Here is a 16,564-nt window from a genome sequence, read left to right as displayed (position 1 = left end):
AAAAAAAAAAAAAAAAAAAAAAAAAAAAAAAAAAAAAAAAAAAAAAAAAAGAAATTATTACTAACGTGGATTGCCCAAGGGAAGGAGAACTGGGTATCTGGGCAAGAGTGATAAGACACTTTAAGTGCCGTATACCCTTTTATTTTTCATTCTTGTTAAATTTGAATCCTGTGAACATATTTATTCTAAACATTAATAAATTCTGCTTCTATGTTATTCGAGAAAGAAAACAGTAAGGTGACCAGTATGGATCAGAGTTTTACCGTAAAGATTACTGTGTTGGCTGGGCGTGGTGACTTACACCTGTAATCCCACCACTTTGGGAGGCAGGGCGGGCAGATCACTTGAGGTCAGGAGTTTGAGACCACCCTGGCCAACATGGTGAAATCTCGTGTCTACTAAAAATACAAAAATTAGCCAGGTGTGGTCATGTGTGCCTGTAATCCCTGCTACTCAGGAGGCTGAGACAAGAGAATCACTTGAACCCAGGAGGCAGAGGTTGCAGTGAGCTGAGATTGTGCCACTGCACTCAAGCCTGGGCTACAGAGCAAGATTCCATCTCAAAAAAAAAAAAGTTACTGTGTAGATTAGCAGAGTCCAGCATAGGAGTGGGGAATTACATCCTGCATACTGTTTACTGCCCTTGATGTAGACCAGCTATATTGACAGTGCTATGCAATGATGTTTAGGCAACTCATTAAAAAGGGTTACTTTGTGTTTTGTGCTCTGCTTATTTATTATAGTGGGGTATATACTAGATTCTGGAAAGCTCTTTTTCCAATAGAATATGGTTAATTTTAATGTTTCAGTGCTTATTTTTTTATTTTTAATTTCTAAATTTGTTATTTAGAAGTAATTTCAAACTTACAGAAAAGTTATATGAATAAGAAAACTTCAAATAACACCTGTTCCCATAGTCACCTTTGGTCAACATTTTACCACATTTGTCTTCTCATATTATCTACCTACCTACTTAACTATCTGATTTATTTTTTTTCCTGAACCCTTTCTTCATAACTGCTTCAGAGTGTATTTTCTAAAATTAGGGTTATTAACTTAACCACAGTACACATATCAGCCTCAGTAAATTTCATGTTCATACCATACTTTACTGTACTGCTAACTTTCCTTTTTTGTCAGTTGACCCAGGAATATGCTTTATAGCAGTTTTTTATTGCTTTTTGGCACAGGATTTGGACTAGCATTAGGAATTGCATTTAGTTGTCATATCTCTTTAGCTGCTTTTTTTTTTTTGGGACAGAGTCTCTCTCTTGTCACCCAGGCTGGAGTGCAGTGGCGCAATCTCGGCTCTCTTCAACCTCCACTTTCTGGCTTCAAACGATTCTCCTGCCTCAGCCTCCTGAATAGCTGGGATTACAGGCATGCACCACCATACCCGGTTAATTTTTATATTTTTAGTAGAGATGGGATTTCACCATGTTGACCAGGCTGGTCTCAAGCTCTTGACCTCAGGTGATCCGCCCACCTCGGCCTCCCAAAGTGCTGGGATTACGGGCCCCCACCGCGCCCAGCCTCTTTAGCTTCTTTTGATTGGCAACATTTCCACTTCCTTTATTTCTGTTTTACAACCCTGGAATTTTAAAGAATATACTTTTCCTTTTAAAATAGAATGTTGATCATTTTGGTGTTTTCTTATGATGAAATTCAAATTATGCATTCTCAGAATATTATATAGCTGATGTGTCTTTCTCAGGATATAACATCTGGAGACACAATATCCATCTAACAGTAATGATGTTAGAGAGTACTTGGTGAAGGAGTTGTCTAGTTTCTACTGTATAATATTTTCCCCTTGCAACTAAGAAATAATCCATGAAAGACATTTTAAAGCCATGCAAATATACTAATCCATAAAAATTTCCCCCTAGATTTAACATCCATGATTGTCCTTGCCTGATCCACTCTTTACCATGTTGGTTGCAAATGCTGATTTTTCCATTGCTAGCACTACCTCTACATTTACCAGTCAACACTCAGCATTCTGTTTTAAGCCATAGCCCTCATTTCTCCTTTTGTGTTTTTATATAAACTCATAAATTCCCCCCTCCCATGGTTCATAATTAATTACTGTGTAAAGCAGAGGATTTGATTCTGGGGCACATCATTGATGACTTCAAGAGGTCAGTGATCACCTTGAAATTGTGTGCAGTCTTCTGTGTTCTGGCATCTTTCTAGAGAGAGTGTTCCTTTCATCAGAATCTTGAAAGGGTTCTGGACTCAAAAGTGGGGAACATGTTGAAGGGCTAGACTTTAAGCTGTTTGTAATACTTATAATACATTTGTATATCCGTTCCCCTGCATTTTACCCCTAGTGATAACTGAAATGTTAGAACCATATTGTATGTCCCTCTGTAGTACATTCTATTTTTTGTCATCTGTTTTTAAACCACAACTTAAAATAGTACTATATTTTGGTTCCTTTAAATTTTTTCCTAGAATATATAATAAATGTTAAGATCTTCATTGCCACCGTAGTAGCAGTTTATGGTGTATGGAACCAGTCTTGTGAAGCAGTGAATTACCTTGATTTAATTTGAAATTTTAAAACCAATGTTTTTTACACTATAGTTTTATTAGCTCTCTGGGAGTGAGCTACATGATGTTGTGCACTGACAATTACCCAAATGTTCTCGCCTTCTCTTTCCTGGATGAGCTTCAGAAGGAGTTCATTACTACTTATAACATGATGAAGACAAATACTGCTGTCAGACCATACTGTTTCATTGAATTTGGTAAGGGCCTGATTTTTTTTCCTTTTTATTCATCTCCATCCAATCATAAGCAATTTTAAATCTAATATTGGGTGGAGGGGGGACTTCAGCTATCTTGCTTTTGATAGAGTAATTTGGTAAATGATCTATAAATTATGGTAACTTTTTACTTAGATGCTTATTAGAAAAAAAATTGTGTTTGAGCTGTGAAGGGGATTTTGAGTATTGGTCCAAAGAATTAATGCCAGAGGATAACTTCTCAATGAGAAATTTATAAGCCAGAGACTCAGACTTTTGTGTTTCTGTAACAATCTTTTATAGTTTGCTTCATGTAGAATAGGGGATGGCAAACATTTGCTGGAAAGGACCAGATAGTACGTATTTTAGGCTTTGAGGATCATATAGTCCCTGTCAAAACTATTCAGCCCTGCCATTGTAGCTCAAAAGCAGCCATAGGCAGTACATAAATGAGTGCAGTTATATTCTAATAAAACTTTACAGAATAGCAGGCTAGATTTGGCCTGTGGTCAGTAGTTTGCTCAACTTCTGATGTAGAAGGAAAAAGTTGTAAATAGTAAAAATAAAATTCCACCTGGAAAATATTTAGGAAATGTCTTATATTAGTTTTATTCAATTTATTCTTTAAAACCTGGATTCTAATGGTATAAGCAATAAAAGAAAACAGATTTATAAAACATGCAACTTCTAGTGTGTGTTCTTACGTAATTGCAGCTGGTAAATCTAACAGATTTAATATTTCATGAGATAGGAATCTATAAAAATCAAGACTTTGGGCCAGGTGTGGTAGTTCATGCCTTTTATCCCAGCACTTTGGGAGGCCGAGGCAGTAGGATCACTTAAGGCCAGGAGTTCGAGACCACCCTGGGCAACATAGAGAGACTCTGTACAAAAAAAAAAAAATAAGCTGGGCATGGTGGCAGCCCCAGCTGCTTGGGAGACTGAGGCAGGAGACTCACTTGAGCACAGGAATTCAAGGTTACAGTGAGCTATGATTGGACCACTGCACCCCAGTCTAGGTGACAGAGCAAGACCCTGTCTCAAAAAAAAAAAAAAAATCAAGACTTTGGTTTAAAGTTAAAGCTGTTTTTTGTTTTTGCAATTTCTTGAAGTGGATGTAATACACTTAGGTAGTGTTAAATCCTTAGTTTATTTAAAATTACTGATTTCTAGAGGACAAAACATGATGACTCCATGATATATTAATCATTAAACACAAGTAATATTGGAATGCTTCATGACAAATTGAACAATTTTGAATAATAAACTACCTATAATATTTACTATCCCTAAGCATCATACTCTGAAACGATTAATTGACAAGTGACTGCAAGGAAATTTATGTTTTATTTTACATAGATAACTTCATTCAGAGGACCAAGCAGCGATATAATAATCCCAGGTCTCTTTCAACAAAGATAAATCTTTCTGACATGCAGACGGAAATCAAGCTGAGACCTCCTTATCAAATTTCCATGTGTGAACTGGGGTCAGCCAATGGAGTCACATCAGCATTTTCTGTTGACTATAAAGGTGCTGGTCAGATTTCTTCTGGTGAGTTCTGGATCTCAGTTATTTTATTTTTAAAAAATCCTTGGGAAGAACTGAGTAGCTCTTGAAAATGAATTACTTCATTCTAATATTTTAAATCAAGTACATGAGAGAATATAGAAGTTCAAAGCAATCCTTTTTCAGTGATTTATAAAGTAAGCTACCAGATATGTGACTAGTCAGGAAAATACTTTCAAATAGCAACCTCAGAGGATCTCTTTGCTAGAAAAACACTTTTTTAAATTTAAAATTTTTTAAAGTTAATTTTCATGGGTACATATTCGATGTGTAATATATTTATGGGGTACATGAGATATTTTGATACAGGCATGCAATGCGTAATAATCACATTAGGATAAATGGGGTATTCATCACCTCAAGCATTTATTATTTATTTGTGTTATAAACATGTCAGTTGTACTCTGTTATTTTAAAATGTACAATAAATTAAAATTATTGTTGACTGTAGTCACCCTATTGTAGTATCAAGTACTAAATCTTATTCATCTTAGCTAACTGTATTATGTACCCATTAATCATCCCCCTTTCTCCCACCCCCACTACCCTTCCCATCCTCCGGTAACCAAAATTCTACTCTCTGTCTCCATGAGTTCAGTTGTTTTAAACTTTAGCTCCCACAAATGAATGAGAAATATGTAAACTTTTCCTTTCTGTGCCTATTTAACTTAATAAAATGTCCCCCAGTTCATCCATGCTGTTGCAAATGGTAGGATCTCATTCTTTTTTTATGGCTGAATAATATTCTGTTGTGTATGTGTGCCACATTTTATGCATTTGTCTGGTGATGGGCACTTAGGTTGCTTCCAAGTCTTACCTGTTGTGAATAGACTGCAGTAAACGTGAGAACACAGATGTCTCTTTGATATGCTGATTTCCTTTCTTTTGGGTATGTACCTAGTAGTGGGATTGCTGGATTATATGATAGTTCTCTTTTTAGTTTTTGAGGAACCTCAAAACTACTACTGTTTTCCCTAGTGGTTGTACTGATTTACATCCCCACCAACAGTGTTCGCTTTTTTCCACATCCTCACCAGCATTCATTATTGCCTGTCTTTTGGATAAAAGCCATTTTAACTGGGATGAGATGATGTCTTATTGTAGTTTTGTTTTGCATTTCTCTGATGATTGGTGATGTTGACCACCTTTTCATATACCTGTTTACCATTTGTATGTCTCTTTTTAAAAATGTCTGTTCAGCTCTTTTGCCCATTTTTTAATAGGCTTATTAGATTTTTTCATATAGAGTTGTTTGAGCTCATCATATATTCTGGTTATTAACCCCTTGTCAGATGGATATAGGGATTCACATTCCCTTGTCAGTTTGCAAATATTTTCTATCATTCTGTGGGTTGTCTCTTCACTTTGTTGTTTCTTTTGCTGTGCAGAAACTTTTTAACTCAATATAATGCAATTTGTCCACTTTTGCCTTGGAGGTCTGTGCTTGTGGAGTATTACTCAAGAGATGTCCTGGAGCATTTCCCCAATGTTATCTTTAGTAGCTTCATAGTTTGAGGTCTAAGATTTAAGTCTAATCCATTTGATTTGATCTTCATATATGACTAGGAAAACATTTAAGGTTTCTTTGTAAACATTTTTCTAGAAATGAAAAATAGGTTATTTGTACTGCCTATTTATAGGCATGTAAAGTGCTTTACATTTTGTCAAAATGGCTACATTTAAGGCCAGAGTGCTTGACTGTCACCGGTGTAAATACTTTAGTGATCATCTGTCTCAAATCTTGCATCCCAAAGAAGGAATACTATCTTCAACAATTGTGAAAGGATATAAACTTTTGCTTAAAATGAACACCTCATTGTTTTATAAGGTAGCATATGACATTGTCAGACTATTTGTTTAAAAAAATTATTCCAACCTAAGCCTTTAGGGGAAAAAAAAAATCTTCCTTATATAATTGAGCTAAAGTCGGCTTCCCTATGTCTACCAGTTTGTTTTGTGATCTCTTTCTCCCTTCCTTCAGCAGAACCAGAGTAGCAGTTAAGTCAGCAACTGTGTGTCCTTTCCATCCTCTTAGTCTAGTCTACTTCATATAAATATCGCCAGTTCACCAGTGAGAACACATGGACACAGGGAGGGGAACATCACACACGGGGGCCTGTCAAGGGGTGAGGAGCAAGGGGAGGGGTAGCATTAGGAGAAATACCTAATGTAGATGATGGGTTGATGGGTGCAGCAAACCACCATGGCACTTGTATACCTATGTAACAAACCTGCATGTTCTGCACATGTATTCCAGAACTTAAAGTATAATAAAAAAAGAAATAAAAATGCAAGACAATATCAACTATAGAATACAAAACAAACACATTTATCATTGTGTATTGACAAAGGGTGAAATTTTCAATTAAACTGTAACAAATGTGCACCATTTTGAATCACGAGGTCAGGAGTTCAAGACCAGCCTGGCCAAGATGGTGAAACCCTGTCTACTAAAAATACAAAAGTTAGCTGGGTGTGGTGGCAGGTGCCTGTAATCCCAGTTACTTGGGAGACTAAGGCAGAGAATTGCTTGAATCCAGGAGGTGGAGGTTGCAGTGAGCTGAGATCGCACCACTGTATTCCAGCCTGGGTGACAGAGCGAGACTCCGTCTCAAAAACAAAACAAAACAAAAAACCTCCAGTTAACTTAGCCTTTTCATTTATGACATTTAAAATTCTCCCTATCCTAAAAGCTTCCTCTAGACATGCTTTAGTTTGTTAATGTTCTTTAAATTTGGACTGAATACAATACTTCACATACAAATGTGGGAGAAGAGGGTAACAAATTTTATAAAAATAATCCAGTCAGTTAGTAAACAAGCAGATAACAATAACAAGCCCAGTTGGTCAGGGGTGGTAGGGGGAGGGTGGACCAGTACCCATATTGTTATAATATGTTACCTAAAATGTCCAATTTCCAATAAATTATAAGACATGCAAAGAAAGAGGAAAATGTGGCCAGGCATGGTGGCTCACACCTATAATTCCAGCACTTTGGGAGGCCTAGGTGGGTGGATCACCTGGGGTTGGAAGTTCAAGACCAGCCTGACCAACGTGGAGAAACACATCTCTACTGGAAAAAAAAAAAAAAAAATTAGCCAGGGATGGTGGCACATGTCTGTAATCCCAGCTACAGGAGAGGCTGAAGCGGGGGAATTGCTTGAACCCAGGAGGCGGAGGTTGCGGTGAGCCGAGATTATACCATTGCACTCTAGTCTGGGCAATGAGAGCGAAACTCCATCTCAAAAAAAAAAAAAAAAAAAAAAAAGGAAACAGGAAAATATGACCCATGCGCTGTGGGCCGGGGAGGGGGATAGAATATAGGTAACAGAAACTGCCTCTCAGAGCAGTCAGGTGTCAGATTTAACAAAGACTTGAAAGAAGCCATTATAATTGTATTCAAAAACTAAAGGAAACTATTAAAGGAGTAAAGGGGGAGGTATGATAATGTGCATCAAATAGACAATACCAATAAAGAGAAATTATTTTTTAAAAAGTGGAAATTCTGGAATTAAGTAAAATTACTAAAATGAAAAATTCATTAGAAGGGCTTAACAACAGATTTGAACTGGCAGAAGAGTTAGCAATTTGAAGATAGATTGATAGAGATTATTTAATCCGAAAAACAGAAAAAAAGAATGAAGAAAATGAACAGAACCTCAGAAAATAGGGGCATGCCACCATAGGTGTGACAGGATACTGAAGAAGAAGGGAGAGAAAAAGCAGAAAAAATATTTGAGGAAATAATGGCTGAAAAGTTCCCAGATTTACTGAAGAACATTAATCTGCTCTTCCAGGAAGCTCAGTGAACTCCAAATGGGATACACACAGGAGATCCACAAATAGATGAATCATAGTAAAATGCTGAAATCCAAAGACAAGAAGAAAATCTTGAAATTAGCAAGAAAAGAAGAACTTGTCACTTAATGAGTTTACCTGTATAACAAACCCGCACACATCTATCCCTGAACCTAAAATATAAGTTAAAAGAAAACCAAAACTCATCACTTACAGTGAACCTCAATAAGATTAACAGCTGACTTTTTAGCAGAACCAATAGAGACTAGTAGGCAATGAAATGACATACAAAGTGCTGAAAGAAAAAAATAAAAACTATTAGTAACCAATTATCTTATATCCAGCAAAGTTATCTTTTGAAATGAAGGCAAAAGAAAGACATTTACATGTCTTTCTTTTAAGACATTTGTTGCTAGCAGAATCACCTTATAAGAAATAATAGAGGAAATTCTTGGCTGGGCATGGTGGCTTATGCCTGTAATCCCAGCACTTTGGGAGGCCGAGGCCGACAGATCACAAGGTCAGGAGTTTGAGACCAGCCCTGCCAACATGATGAACTCCCCGTCTATACTAAAAATACAAAAATTAACTGGGTGTGGTGCCATACGCCTGTAATCCCAGCTACTCAGGAGGCTGAGGCAGGAGAATTACTTGAACCTGGGAGGTGGAAGTTGCAGTGAGCTGAGATTGCACCACTATGCTCCAGCCTGGGCAACAGAGCAAGACTTCATCTCAAAAATAATAATAGTAGTAATAATAATAATAATAATAATAATAATGGAAATTCTTTAGGATGAAAACAAGTGACCCTAGAAAATGATTTGAATCCATTTGAAAAAAAACGAAGAACAAGGGTAAAGGTAATTAAATAATTTAAAAAGACAGTAAAGGCCAGGTGTGGTGGCTCATGCCTGTAATCCTAGTACTTTGGGAGGCCAAAGTGGGAAGATCCCATGAGCCCAGGAGTTTGAGATTGCAGTGAGCTAGGCTGCCCTCCAGCCTGGGCAATAGAGCAAGACTCTGACTCGTAAAAATACGTTAATGCATTTTTCTTCTGCTCTCTTAACTGATTTAAAAAGTGATCATATAAAACAGTGCATATATAATATCATTTGGGCCTATAACATAAAGAAATGTAATATATTTTCCAATACAGCAAAAAGGACATGGGCGGTAGTTAAGTTGTACTGGGCTAAAGAGATTACTCCAGATGGTAATTCAAATCAACAGGAACTAATGAAGAAAGCCAGAAAGATAAGATAAATACTAACAAGAGCTACAAACATAAAATTACTATCCTTTGTTAGCCTTTTTAGAAGACATAAAATTCTATAAAGTTATCATTTATAACAATGTATTTTGGAGTTTGTGATGTTTATTGATATGTATAACAGCAATACCACAAAAAGGAGATAAAGGGAATAGAGCTAAATAGGAGTAATGTTTCTGTGGCTCATTAGAATTTAGTAAAAATTCTTGCAGTTAAGATGCATATGGTAAGCTTAGAGCAACCACAAAGCAAATAAAAAGTAGTAAAAAATTATTAAAGTAAAATACCGTACTACCAAATATTCACTGAATGCAAATTTACAAAAAAAAAAAAAGTGAAGGAGGGATAAAGCCAAAAAAAGCATCAGATGGATAAGACAAAAGGAAAAAATGGCAGATGTAAATCTGTATCAATAATAATATTATATGTGACTGGATTTTAAAAGTGTTAATATATTAAATAATCCAGTCAAAAGATGGAGATTGTAAGATTGGAGTAAAAATTAAAAAGCAAGATGCAACTATATGCTGTCTTCCTTAGATTCAAATATATAAATAGATTGACAGGCAAAGGATAAAAAAAGATACATAAAGAGCAAAAGAGAGCTGGAGTAGCAATACTAATATTAGACAAAATGGACTTTATGACAAACATTGTTATGAGAGGTAAAGCATGACATTTTATAATGATAAAAGGATGAATCAATTAAGATAGAGCTATAAATGTATATGCATTTAACAACAGAGCCCCAAAGTACATTAAGTAAAACCTGCCAGAAGTGAATACAGAAACAGACAATTGAACAATAATAGTTGAAAACTTAAATACACAATTTTCAATAATGGATAGAACAATTAGGCAGAAAATAAGAAAATACAAAACTTGAACACCTGCACCACCATATGCCAGTGAGACATAACAGGCATCTATTAGGATACTCCATTTAACAACAGAATTTATGTTCTTCTCAAGTGCATGTGAACTATTCTCCAGGATAGACTTTATGCTAAGCTAAACAGAACAAAAAGAAAAACAAAACCTTCATGAATTTAAAAGGGTAGAAATAGTATGAAGTATGTTCTTCAGCCACATTAGAATGAAATTAGAAGTGAAAACAGAAATTTGGGAAACTCACAATACGTGGAAGTTAGAAAGTACATTCCTAAATAGTGAATGGGTCAGAGAATAAATCAAAAGGGAAATGTGTACTTTGAGATGAATGAAAATGAAGACTCAGCATACCAAAACTTACAGAATGTAGCAAAAGCTATATTTAGAGGAAAATTTATAGCTGTAAATGCCTATGTTTAAAAAAATAGATTTGAAGACAACTTTCCACTTAAAGATAATGGACAAAGAAAAGCAAATTAAACCTAAAGCAAACAGAAGGAAGGAAATAACGATTAGAACTGAAACAAATGAAATAGAGGATAGGAAAACAGAGAAAAATCAACAAAACCAAAAGTTGGTTCTTTGAAAAAACTGACAAACCCTTAGCTAGATTGACCCAGAAAATAATTACTCAAATTAGAAACGAAGGGGCCAGGCACAGTGGCTCACGCCTGCAACCCCAACGCTTTGGAAGGCTGAGGTGGGTGCATCACTTGAGGCCAGGAGTTCAAGACCACTCTGGCCAACATAGCAAAACCCCATTTCTCCTAAAAATACAAAAAATTAGCTGGGCGCATGGTGGCACATGCCCGTAATCCCAGCTGCTCAGGAAGCTGAGGCATGAGAATTGCTTAAAACCTGGGAGGTGGAGGTTGCAGTGAGCTGAGATCACACCACTGCACTCCACCCTGGGCAATAGAGCGAGACTCTGTCTAAAAGAAAAAAGAAATGAAAAGGAGGGCATTTCTCCTGACCTTCTAGAAATAAAAAGGATTGTAAAGAAATACTATAAACAACTGTATCCCATTAAATTCAATAACTTTGATGAAATGGACAAATTCCTAGAAAAACACGAATTGCTAGTAATGATGCAAGAAGATAATCTGAATAGATCTATAAAAGCAAAAAGATTCAATTAGTAATAAAACTACCCACAAAGAAAACTCCAGACCCAGATACATTTACTAGTGATTTTTACCAGTTAATGAAAAGTTAATAAACAATTATTTACAAACAGTTCCAAAAAATTAGTAAAGGGCCAGGTGCTGTGGCTCACACGTGTAATCCCGCCACTTTGGGAGGCCAAGGCAGGCAGATGGCTTGAGCTCAGGAGTTCAAGACCAGCCTGGGCAATGTGGTGCAACACTGTCTCTACAAAAAATACTTCCGTATTCTGTGACACCAGTATCATCCTAATACCAAAACCAGGCGAAGTCATCACAAAGAAAGTAAAATGCAGACCAACATATCTTACGAATATAGACACAAAAGTCCTCAACAAAATACAAGCAAACCCAATCCAGCAATGTATTTTAAAAATTAGAACAGGCACTGTGGTTCATGCCTATAATCCCAGCACTTTGGGAAACTGAGGCAGGAGGATCACTTGTGCCCAGGAGTTTGAGACCAGCCTGGATAACATAGGCAGACCCCATCTCTACAAAAAAGTTTTAAAAATTAGCCTGGTGGTATGCATGTGTAGTCCCAGCAACTAGGAGGCTGAGGTGGGAGAATCACTTGAGCCCAGGAGTTTGAGGCTACAGTGAGTGATGATGACACCACTGCACTCCAGCCTGGGTGACAGAGCAAGACCCTGTCTCTAAAAGAAAAAATTATAGTTATGTGCTACATAAAAACATTTTGTTAATGATAGACTGAATATATGGTGGTGATTTCAAAAGATTATAATAGCATATTTTTACTGCACCTTTTCTATGTTTAGATACACAAATACCATTGTGTTACAGTAGTCTACAGTAGTCACTATAATAACATGCACAGGTTTGTAACCCAGGAGCAGTAGGCTATACCATATAGCCTAGGTATGTATTAGGGTGTACTATCTAGGTTTGTGTAAGTACATTCTATGATGTTTGCACAGCAATATCACCTAATGACACATTGTTCCGAATGTATCCCCATTGTTTAAGGATGCATGACTGTACACCCTGACCAAGTGGGATTTATCCCAGGTGTGCAAGTTTGCTTTAACATCCAAAAATCAGTTAATGTAATATATTGATAAGAAATAAAAAAACACATGATTATCTCAATACATGCAGAGAAAGCATTTGACAAAATTCAACAGCCTTTCATGGCAAAAAAAAAAAAAAGAATAGAAGGGAACTTCCTCAACTTGATAAAGGTCACTTATGGAAAACCCACAACTAACATTGTATCTGATGGTGAAACACAGGATGCTTTTTCCTAAGATCCAGGGAGAAGACAAAGATATCTGCTTACACTACTTCTACTCAACATTATACTGGAAGTTCAAGCCACAGCTAGCCGTCGGACAAGGACAATAAATGAAAAGGCATGTAGATTGCAAAGGAAGAAATAAAATAACTCTATTCACATATGACATAATCTTTCATATAGAACATTCTAAGGAATCCATTGAAAAACTATGAGAACTAATAAATGAGTTCAGTGAGGTTGTGGGATACAAGATTAATATAAAAACAATTGTATTCTTTTTTTTTTTTTTTTAGACGGAGTCTCACTCTGTCGCCCGGGCTGGAGTGCAGTGGCCGGTTCTCAGCTCACTGCAAGCTCCGCCTCCCGGGTTTATGCCATTCTCCTGCCTCAGCCTCCCGAGTAGCTGGGTCTACAGGCACCCGCCACCTCGCCCGGCTAGTTTTTTGTCTTTTTTAGTAGAGACGGGGTTTCACCGTGTTAGCCAGGATGGTCTCGATCTCCTGACCTCGTCATCCACCCGCCTCAGCCTCCCAAAGTGCTGGGATTACAGGCTTGAGCCACCGCGCCCGGCCAAAACAATTGTATTCTATATACTAGCAATGAACAATCTGAAAATGAAATTAAGAAAATCCTATATACTGAAAACTATAAAACATCATTGAAAGAAATTAAACAAAACCTAAATTAATGACAAGTAGTCTCATGTTCATGGATTGAAAAACAGTATTGTTTAAATGGTTGTACTTTCCAAATTGATAGAGAGATTCAGCACATTCTTTATAAAAATCCCAGCTTTTTTTTTGTAGAAATTGACAAGATGATCCTAGAATTCATATGGAAATGCAAAGGGTGGAGCATAGCCAAAATAATCTTGGAAAATCTTGGAAAAGTACAAAGTTGGAGGACTCACACTTTCAAACATACTACCAATCTGCAATTATCATGACTGTGTGGTTCTAGTTTAAGGATAGATACATAGATCAATGGAGTAGAATTGAGAGTACAGAAGTAAACGCATTATGGTTATTTAATTTTCAACAGTGATGCCAGGACAGTGGTGAAATAATAGTCTTTTAGACAAATGGTCTTAGGACAACTAGGTAGCCACATGCAAAAGAATGAAGTTGGAGCCCTACCTCAAAAAAATATATAAATAAAATGTATCCTTAAAATTAACAACAAAACTATACAACTCTTAGGAGAAAACATACATATAAATCTTTGTATAATCTTGTATTAGGTTTTTAAGACTTGACACCAAAATCACAATGAAAAAAGAAAAAATACACCAGGCACAGAGGCTCACACCTGTAATTACAGCACTTTGGGAGGCCAAGGTGGGCAGATCAGTTGGGCCCATGAGTTCAAGACCAGCATGGGCAACATGGCGAAACCTCGTCTCTACAAAAAATACAAAAATTATCCAGGCATGGTGGTGCACGCCTGTAGTCCCAGCTACTTAGGAGGCTGAGGTCGGAGGACGGCTTGAGCCTAGGAGGTGGAAATTGCAGTGAGCTGAGATCGCACCAATGCAGTCCAGCCTGGGCAACAGCCAGACTTTGTCTCAAAAAACAAAAGAAAAGAAAAAAAGGGTAAGGTGGACATCATCAAAACTAAAAACTTTTTTGGAGATAAGTTCTTACAGTGTTGCCCAGGCTGGTCTCTCGCTTGTGGGCTCCAAACAGTCCTCCCACCTCAGCCTCTAGAGTAGTCTGGATTACAGGTGTGTACTACTTCACCCAATTCAAAATTAAAAACTTTGTTCTTCAAACAACACTATTAAGAAAGTGAAAAGGCAGCCCACAGAATGGGAGAAAATACTTGTAAATCATATGTCTGAGGAGGAACTAGTGTCTAAAATATGTAAGTACCTCTTACAACTAAACAATAAAAAGACATAGTCCAGTTTAAAAATGGAGAAAGGATTGGACTAGGCATTTTTGTGAAGAATTTGTACAACTGGACAATTAACACATGAAATTGTTACGTCATAGTCATTAGGGAAATACAAAGCCACGTTACAAGGAGATGCCACTTCATACCTATTAGGATAGCTAAAATTAAAAAGATAGACAGTAACAAGCGTGGAAGAGGATATAGAGAAATTGGAACCCCCATACTTTGCCAGTGGGGTTGTAAAATTATGCAGTCACTTTGGAAAACAGTTTGGAAGTTCCTCAAAAAGTTAAAAAGAGTTACCGTATAGTCCAGCAATTCTACTCTTAGTTATACCCCAGAGAAATGCAAACATATGTCCTCACAAAAATGTGTGTATGAATATAGCATTATGCAAAATAATTCATGAATAGCAGCATTATTCAAAGCCAAAAAGTGTGGACACCCAACTGTCCATCAACTGATGAGTGGATAAATAAAATGTGGTATATCCATATAGTGTATTATTATTCAGCCATAAAAGGGAATAAAGTACAGATATATATAAAACAACGTCTGTGAACCTTAAAAACATTATGCTAAATGAAAGAAGTCAATCATAAAAAGGTCACATATTAATCATTCTGTTTATATGAAATGTCCAGAATAGGCAAATCCAGAGAGACAGGAAGTAGATTAATGATTGACAGGAGCTAGAGGAATGGAGGGAAATAGACAGTGACTACTACTAATAGGTACAAGGTTTCTTTTGGGGGTGACGAAAATATGGAATTAGGTATTTATGATTGTTGTACAACTCTGTGAGTATACGAAAAACTCCTGAATTGTGTGTTTTAAAAGTATGAATTTTATTGAATGTGGATTATATTTCAATTTTTAAAATCACTAATAAATTCATTTATTACTTTGAAGACTTCCAGTTCTAGTAGTGATGGAGTAGGTAATTCAGATCACCAGTCCCACTGAGTACATGTAGAAAAGTTCAATGAAATGTATATATTCTATAGAATATGTGTTTAATCTAATATAGAATTTAATCCTATATAATCTTCCTGATATCTCTGGAGATCCAACAAGATTTCTGAGAATTAGTGGGATGCAGAGTAGGATGGAGGCCCAGGGAGATGAGCTCAGTGTTCAGAGCTACTTTTTCCTTTGGTGCTTTTACCCATTTTGGAGAGAGCAGTTGACAGATTAGAGAACAGGGTCTGCCAAGATGGTGAACCTTATGAGCATCTCTCCAGCTTTGGTTTATGACCTCAGATTTTTTGCACCCTAGGAATATGGGTGAGCTTAGTTTTGAATCATACTGTTCTCTAAAATTGGAGTGAGGTGATTCCACTGTGCTAATTCTCCCAAGGTCCTGGCAGAAGCAATCAAATATCTTTCTTGGAAGAAGATAGTGTCATAAGCTTCAAATTATGTCTACAACAAGATTTTGAAAATAAAATGTTTGGCAAACAATCATAGATAATTAAGCACCTTAAGAGACTACACTACATGAACAAAGATCATCAGAAATGCGCACACGCGCACACGCACACACACACGCACACGCACACACACGCACACACGCACGGTCTGATAGAAACAATGGAAGCCAGAAGACAACTTAATAACTTTGAAAGGATGAAAGAAAGTAACTGCAAATGTAGAATTCTGTGCTTTACAAAAATAATCCTCAAAGAATGCAGTGGCAAGAATAGATATCTGTGTATTTTTCCTGATCCTGATATTAGCAGCGAAAACATTCAGTCTCTAGGTTTTGCTGGTCATATGGTCTCTGCTGGTGTAAGACATGAGTAGCCATAGGTGTTATATAAAAGAATGAGTGAGGCTGTGAGGCAATAAAACTTTATTTACAAAAATAGGTGGTGAGCTAAATTTAGTCTGTGGGTCATAATTTGCCAACCTGTGCTGTCTGCTAATCTCTGGCACAGAGTTGACATAACCTTGTGACAGTATGGTA

General features: G+C 36.7%; 1 protein-coding gene across 7 annotated transcripts in view; it reads left to right on the top strand.

The window, feature by feature from the left end:
* The window catches only part of SEC22A (SEC22 homolog A, vesicle trafficking protein), an 89,025-nt gene that overhangs the window by 23,630 nt on the left and 48,831 nt on the right, over positions 1–16,564 (top strand). For all 7 annotated transcript variants that reach the window (XM_017855341.1, XM_017855337.1, XM_017855339.1 and 4 more), the window contains exons 4-5: positions 2,590–2,753; positions 4,110–4,304. In XM_017855341.1, the coding sequence (XP_017710830.1) occupies positions 2,590–2,753; positions 4,110–4,304 (359 nt within the window). The remainder of the gene's footprint in view (positions 1–2,589; positions 2,754–4,109; positions 4,305–16,564) is intronic.

The sequence above is a fragment of the Rhinopithecus bieti genome, unplaced genomic scaffold (genome assembly GCF_001698545.2).
Source record: "Rhinopithecus bieti isolate Rb0 unplaced genomic scaffold, ASM169854v2 scaffold_39586, whole genome shotgun sequence".
Classification (NCBI taxonomy): Eukaryota; Metazoa; Chordata; class Mammalia; order Primates; family Cercopithecidae; genus Rhinopithecus; species Rhinopithecus bieti.
The sequence above is the reverse complement of the archived record's forward strand: the minus strand, read 5'-3'. Positions and strand labels throughout refer to the sequence as shown.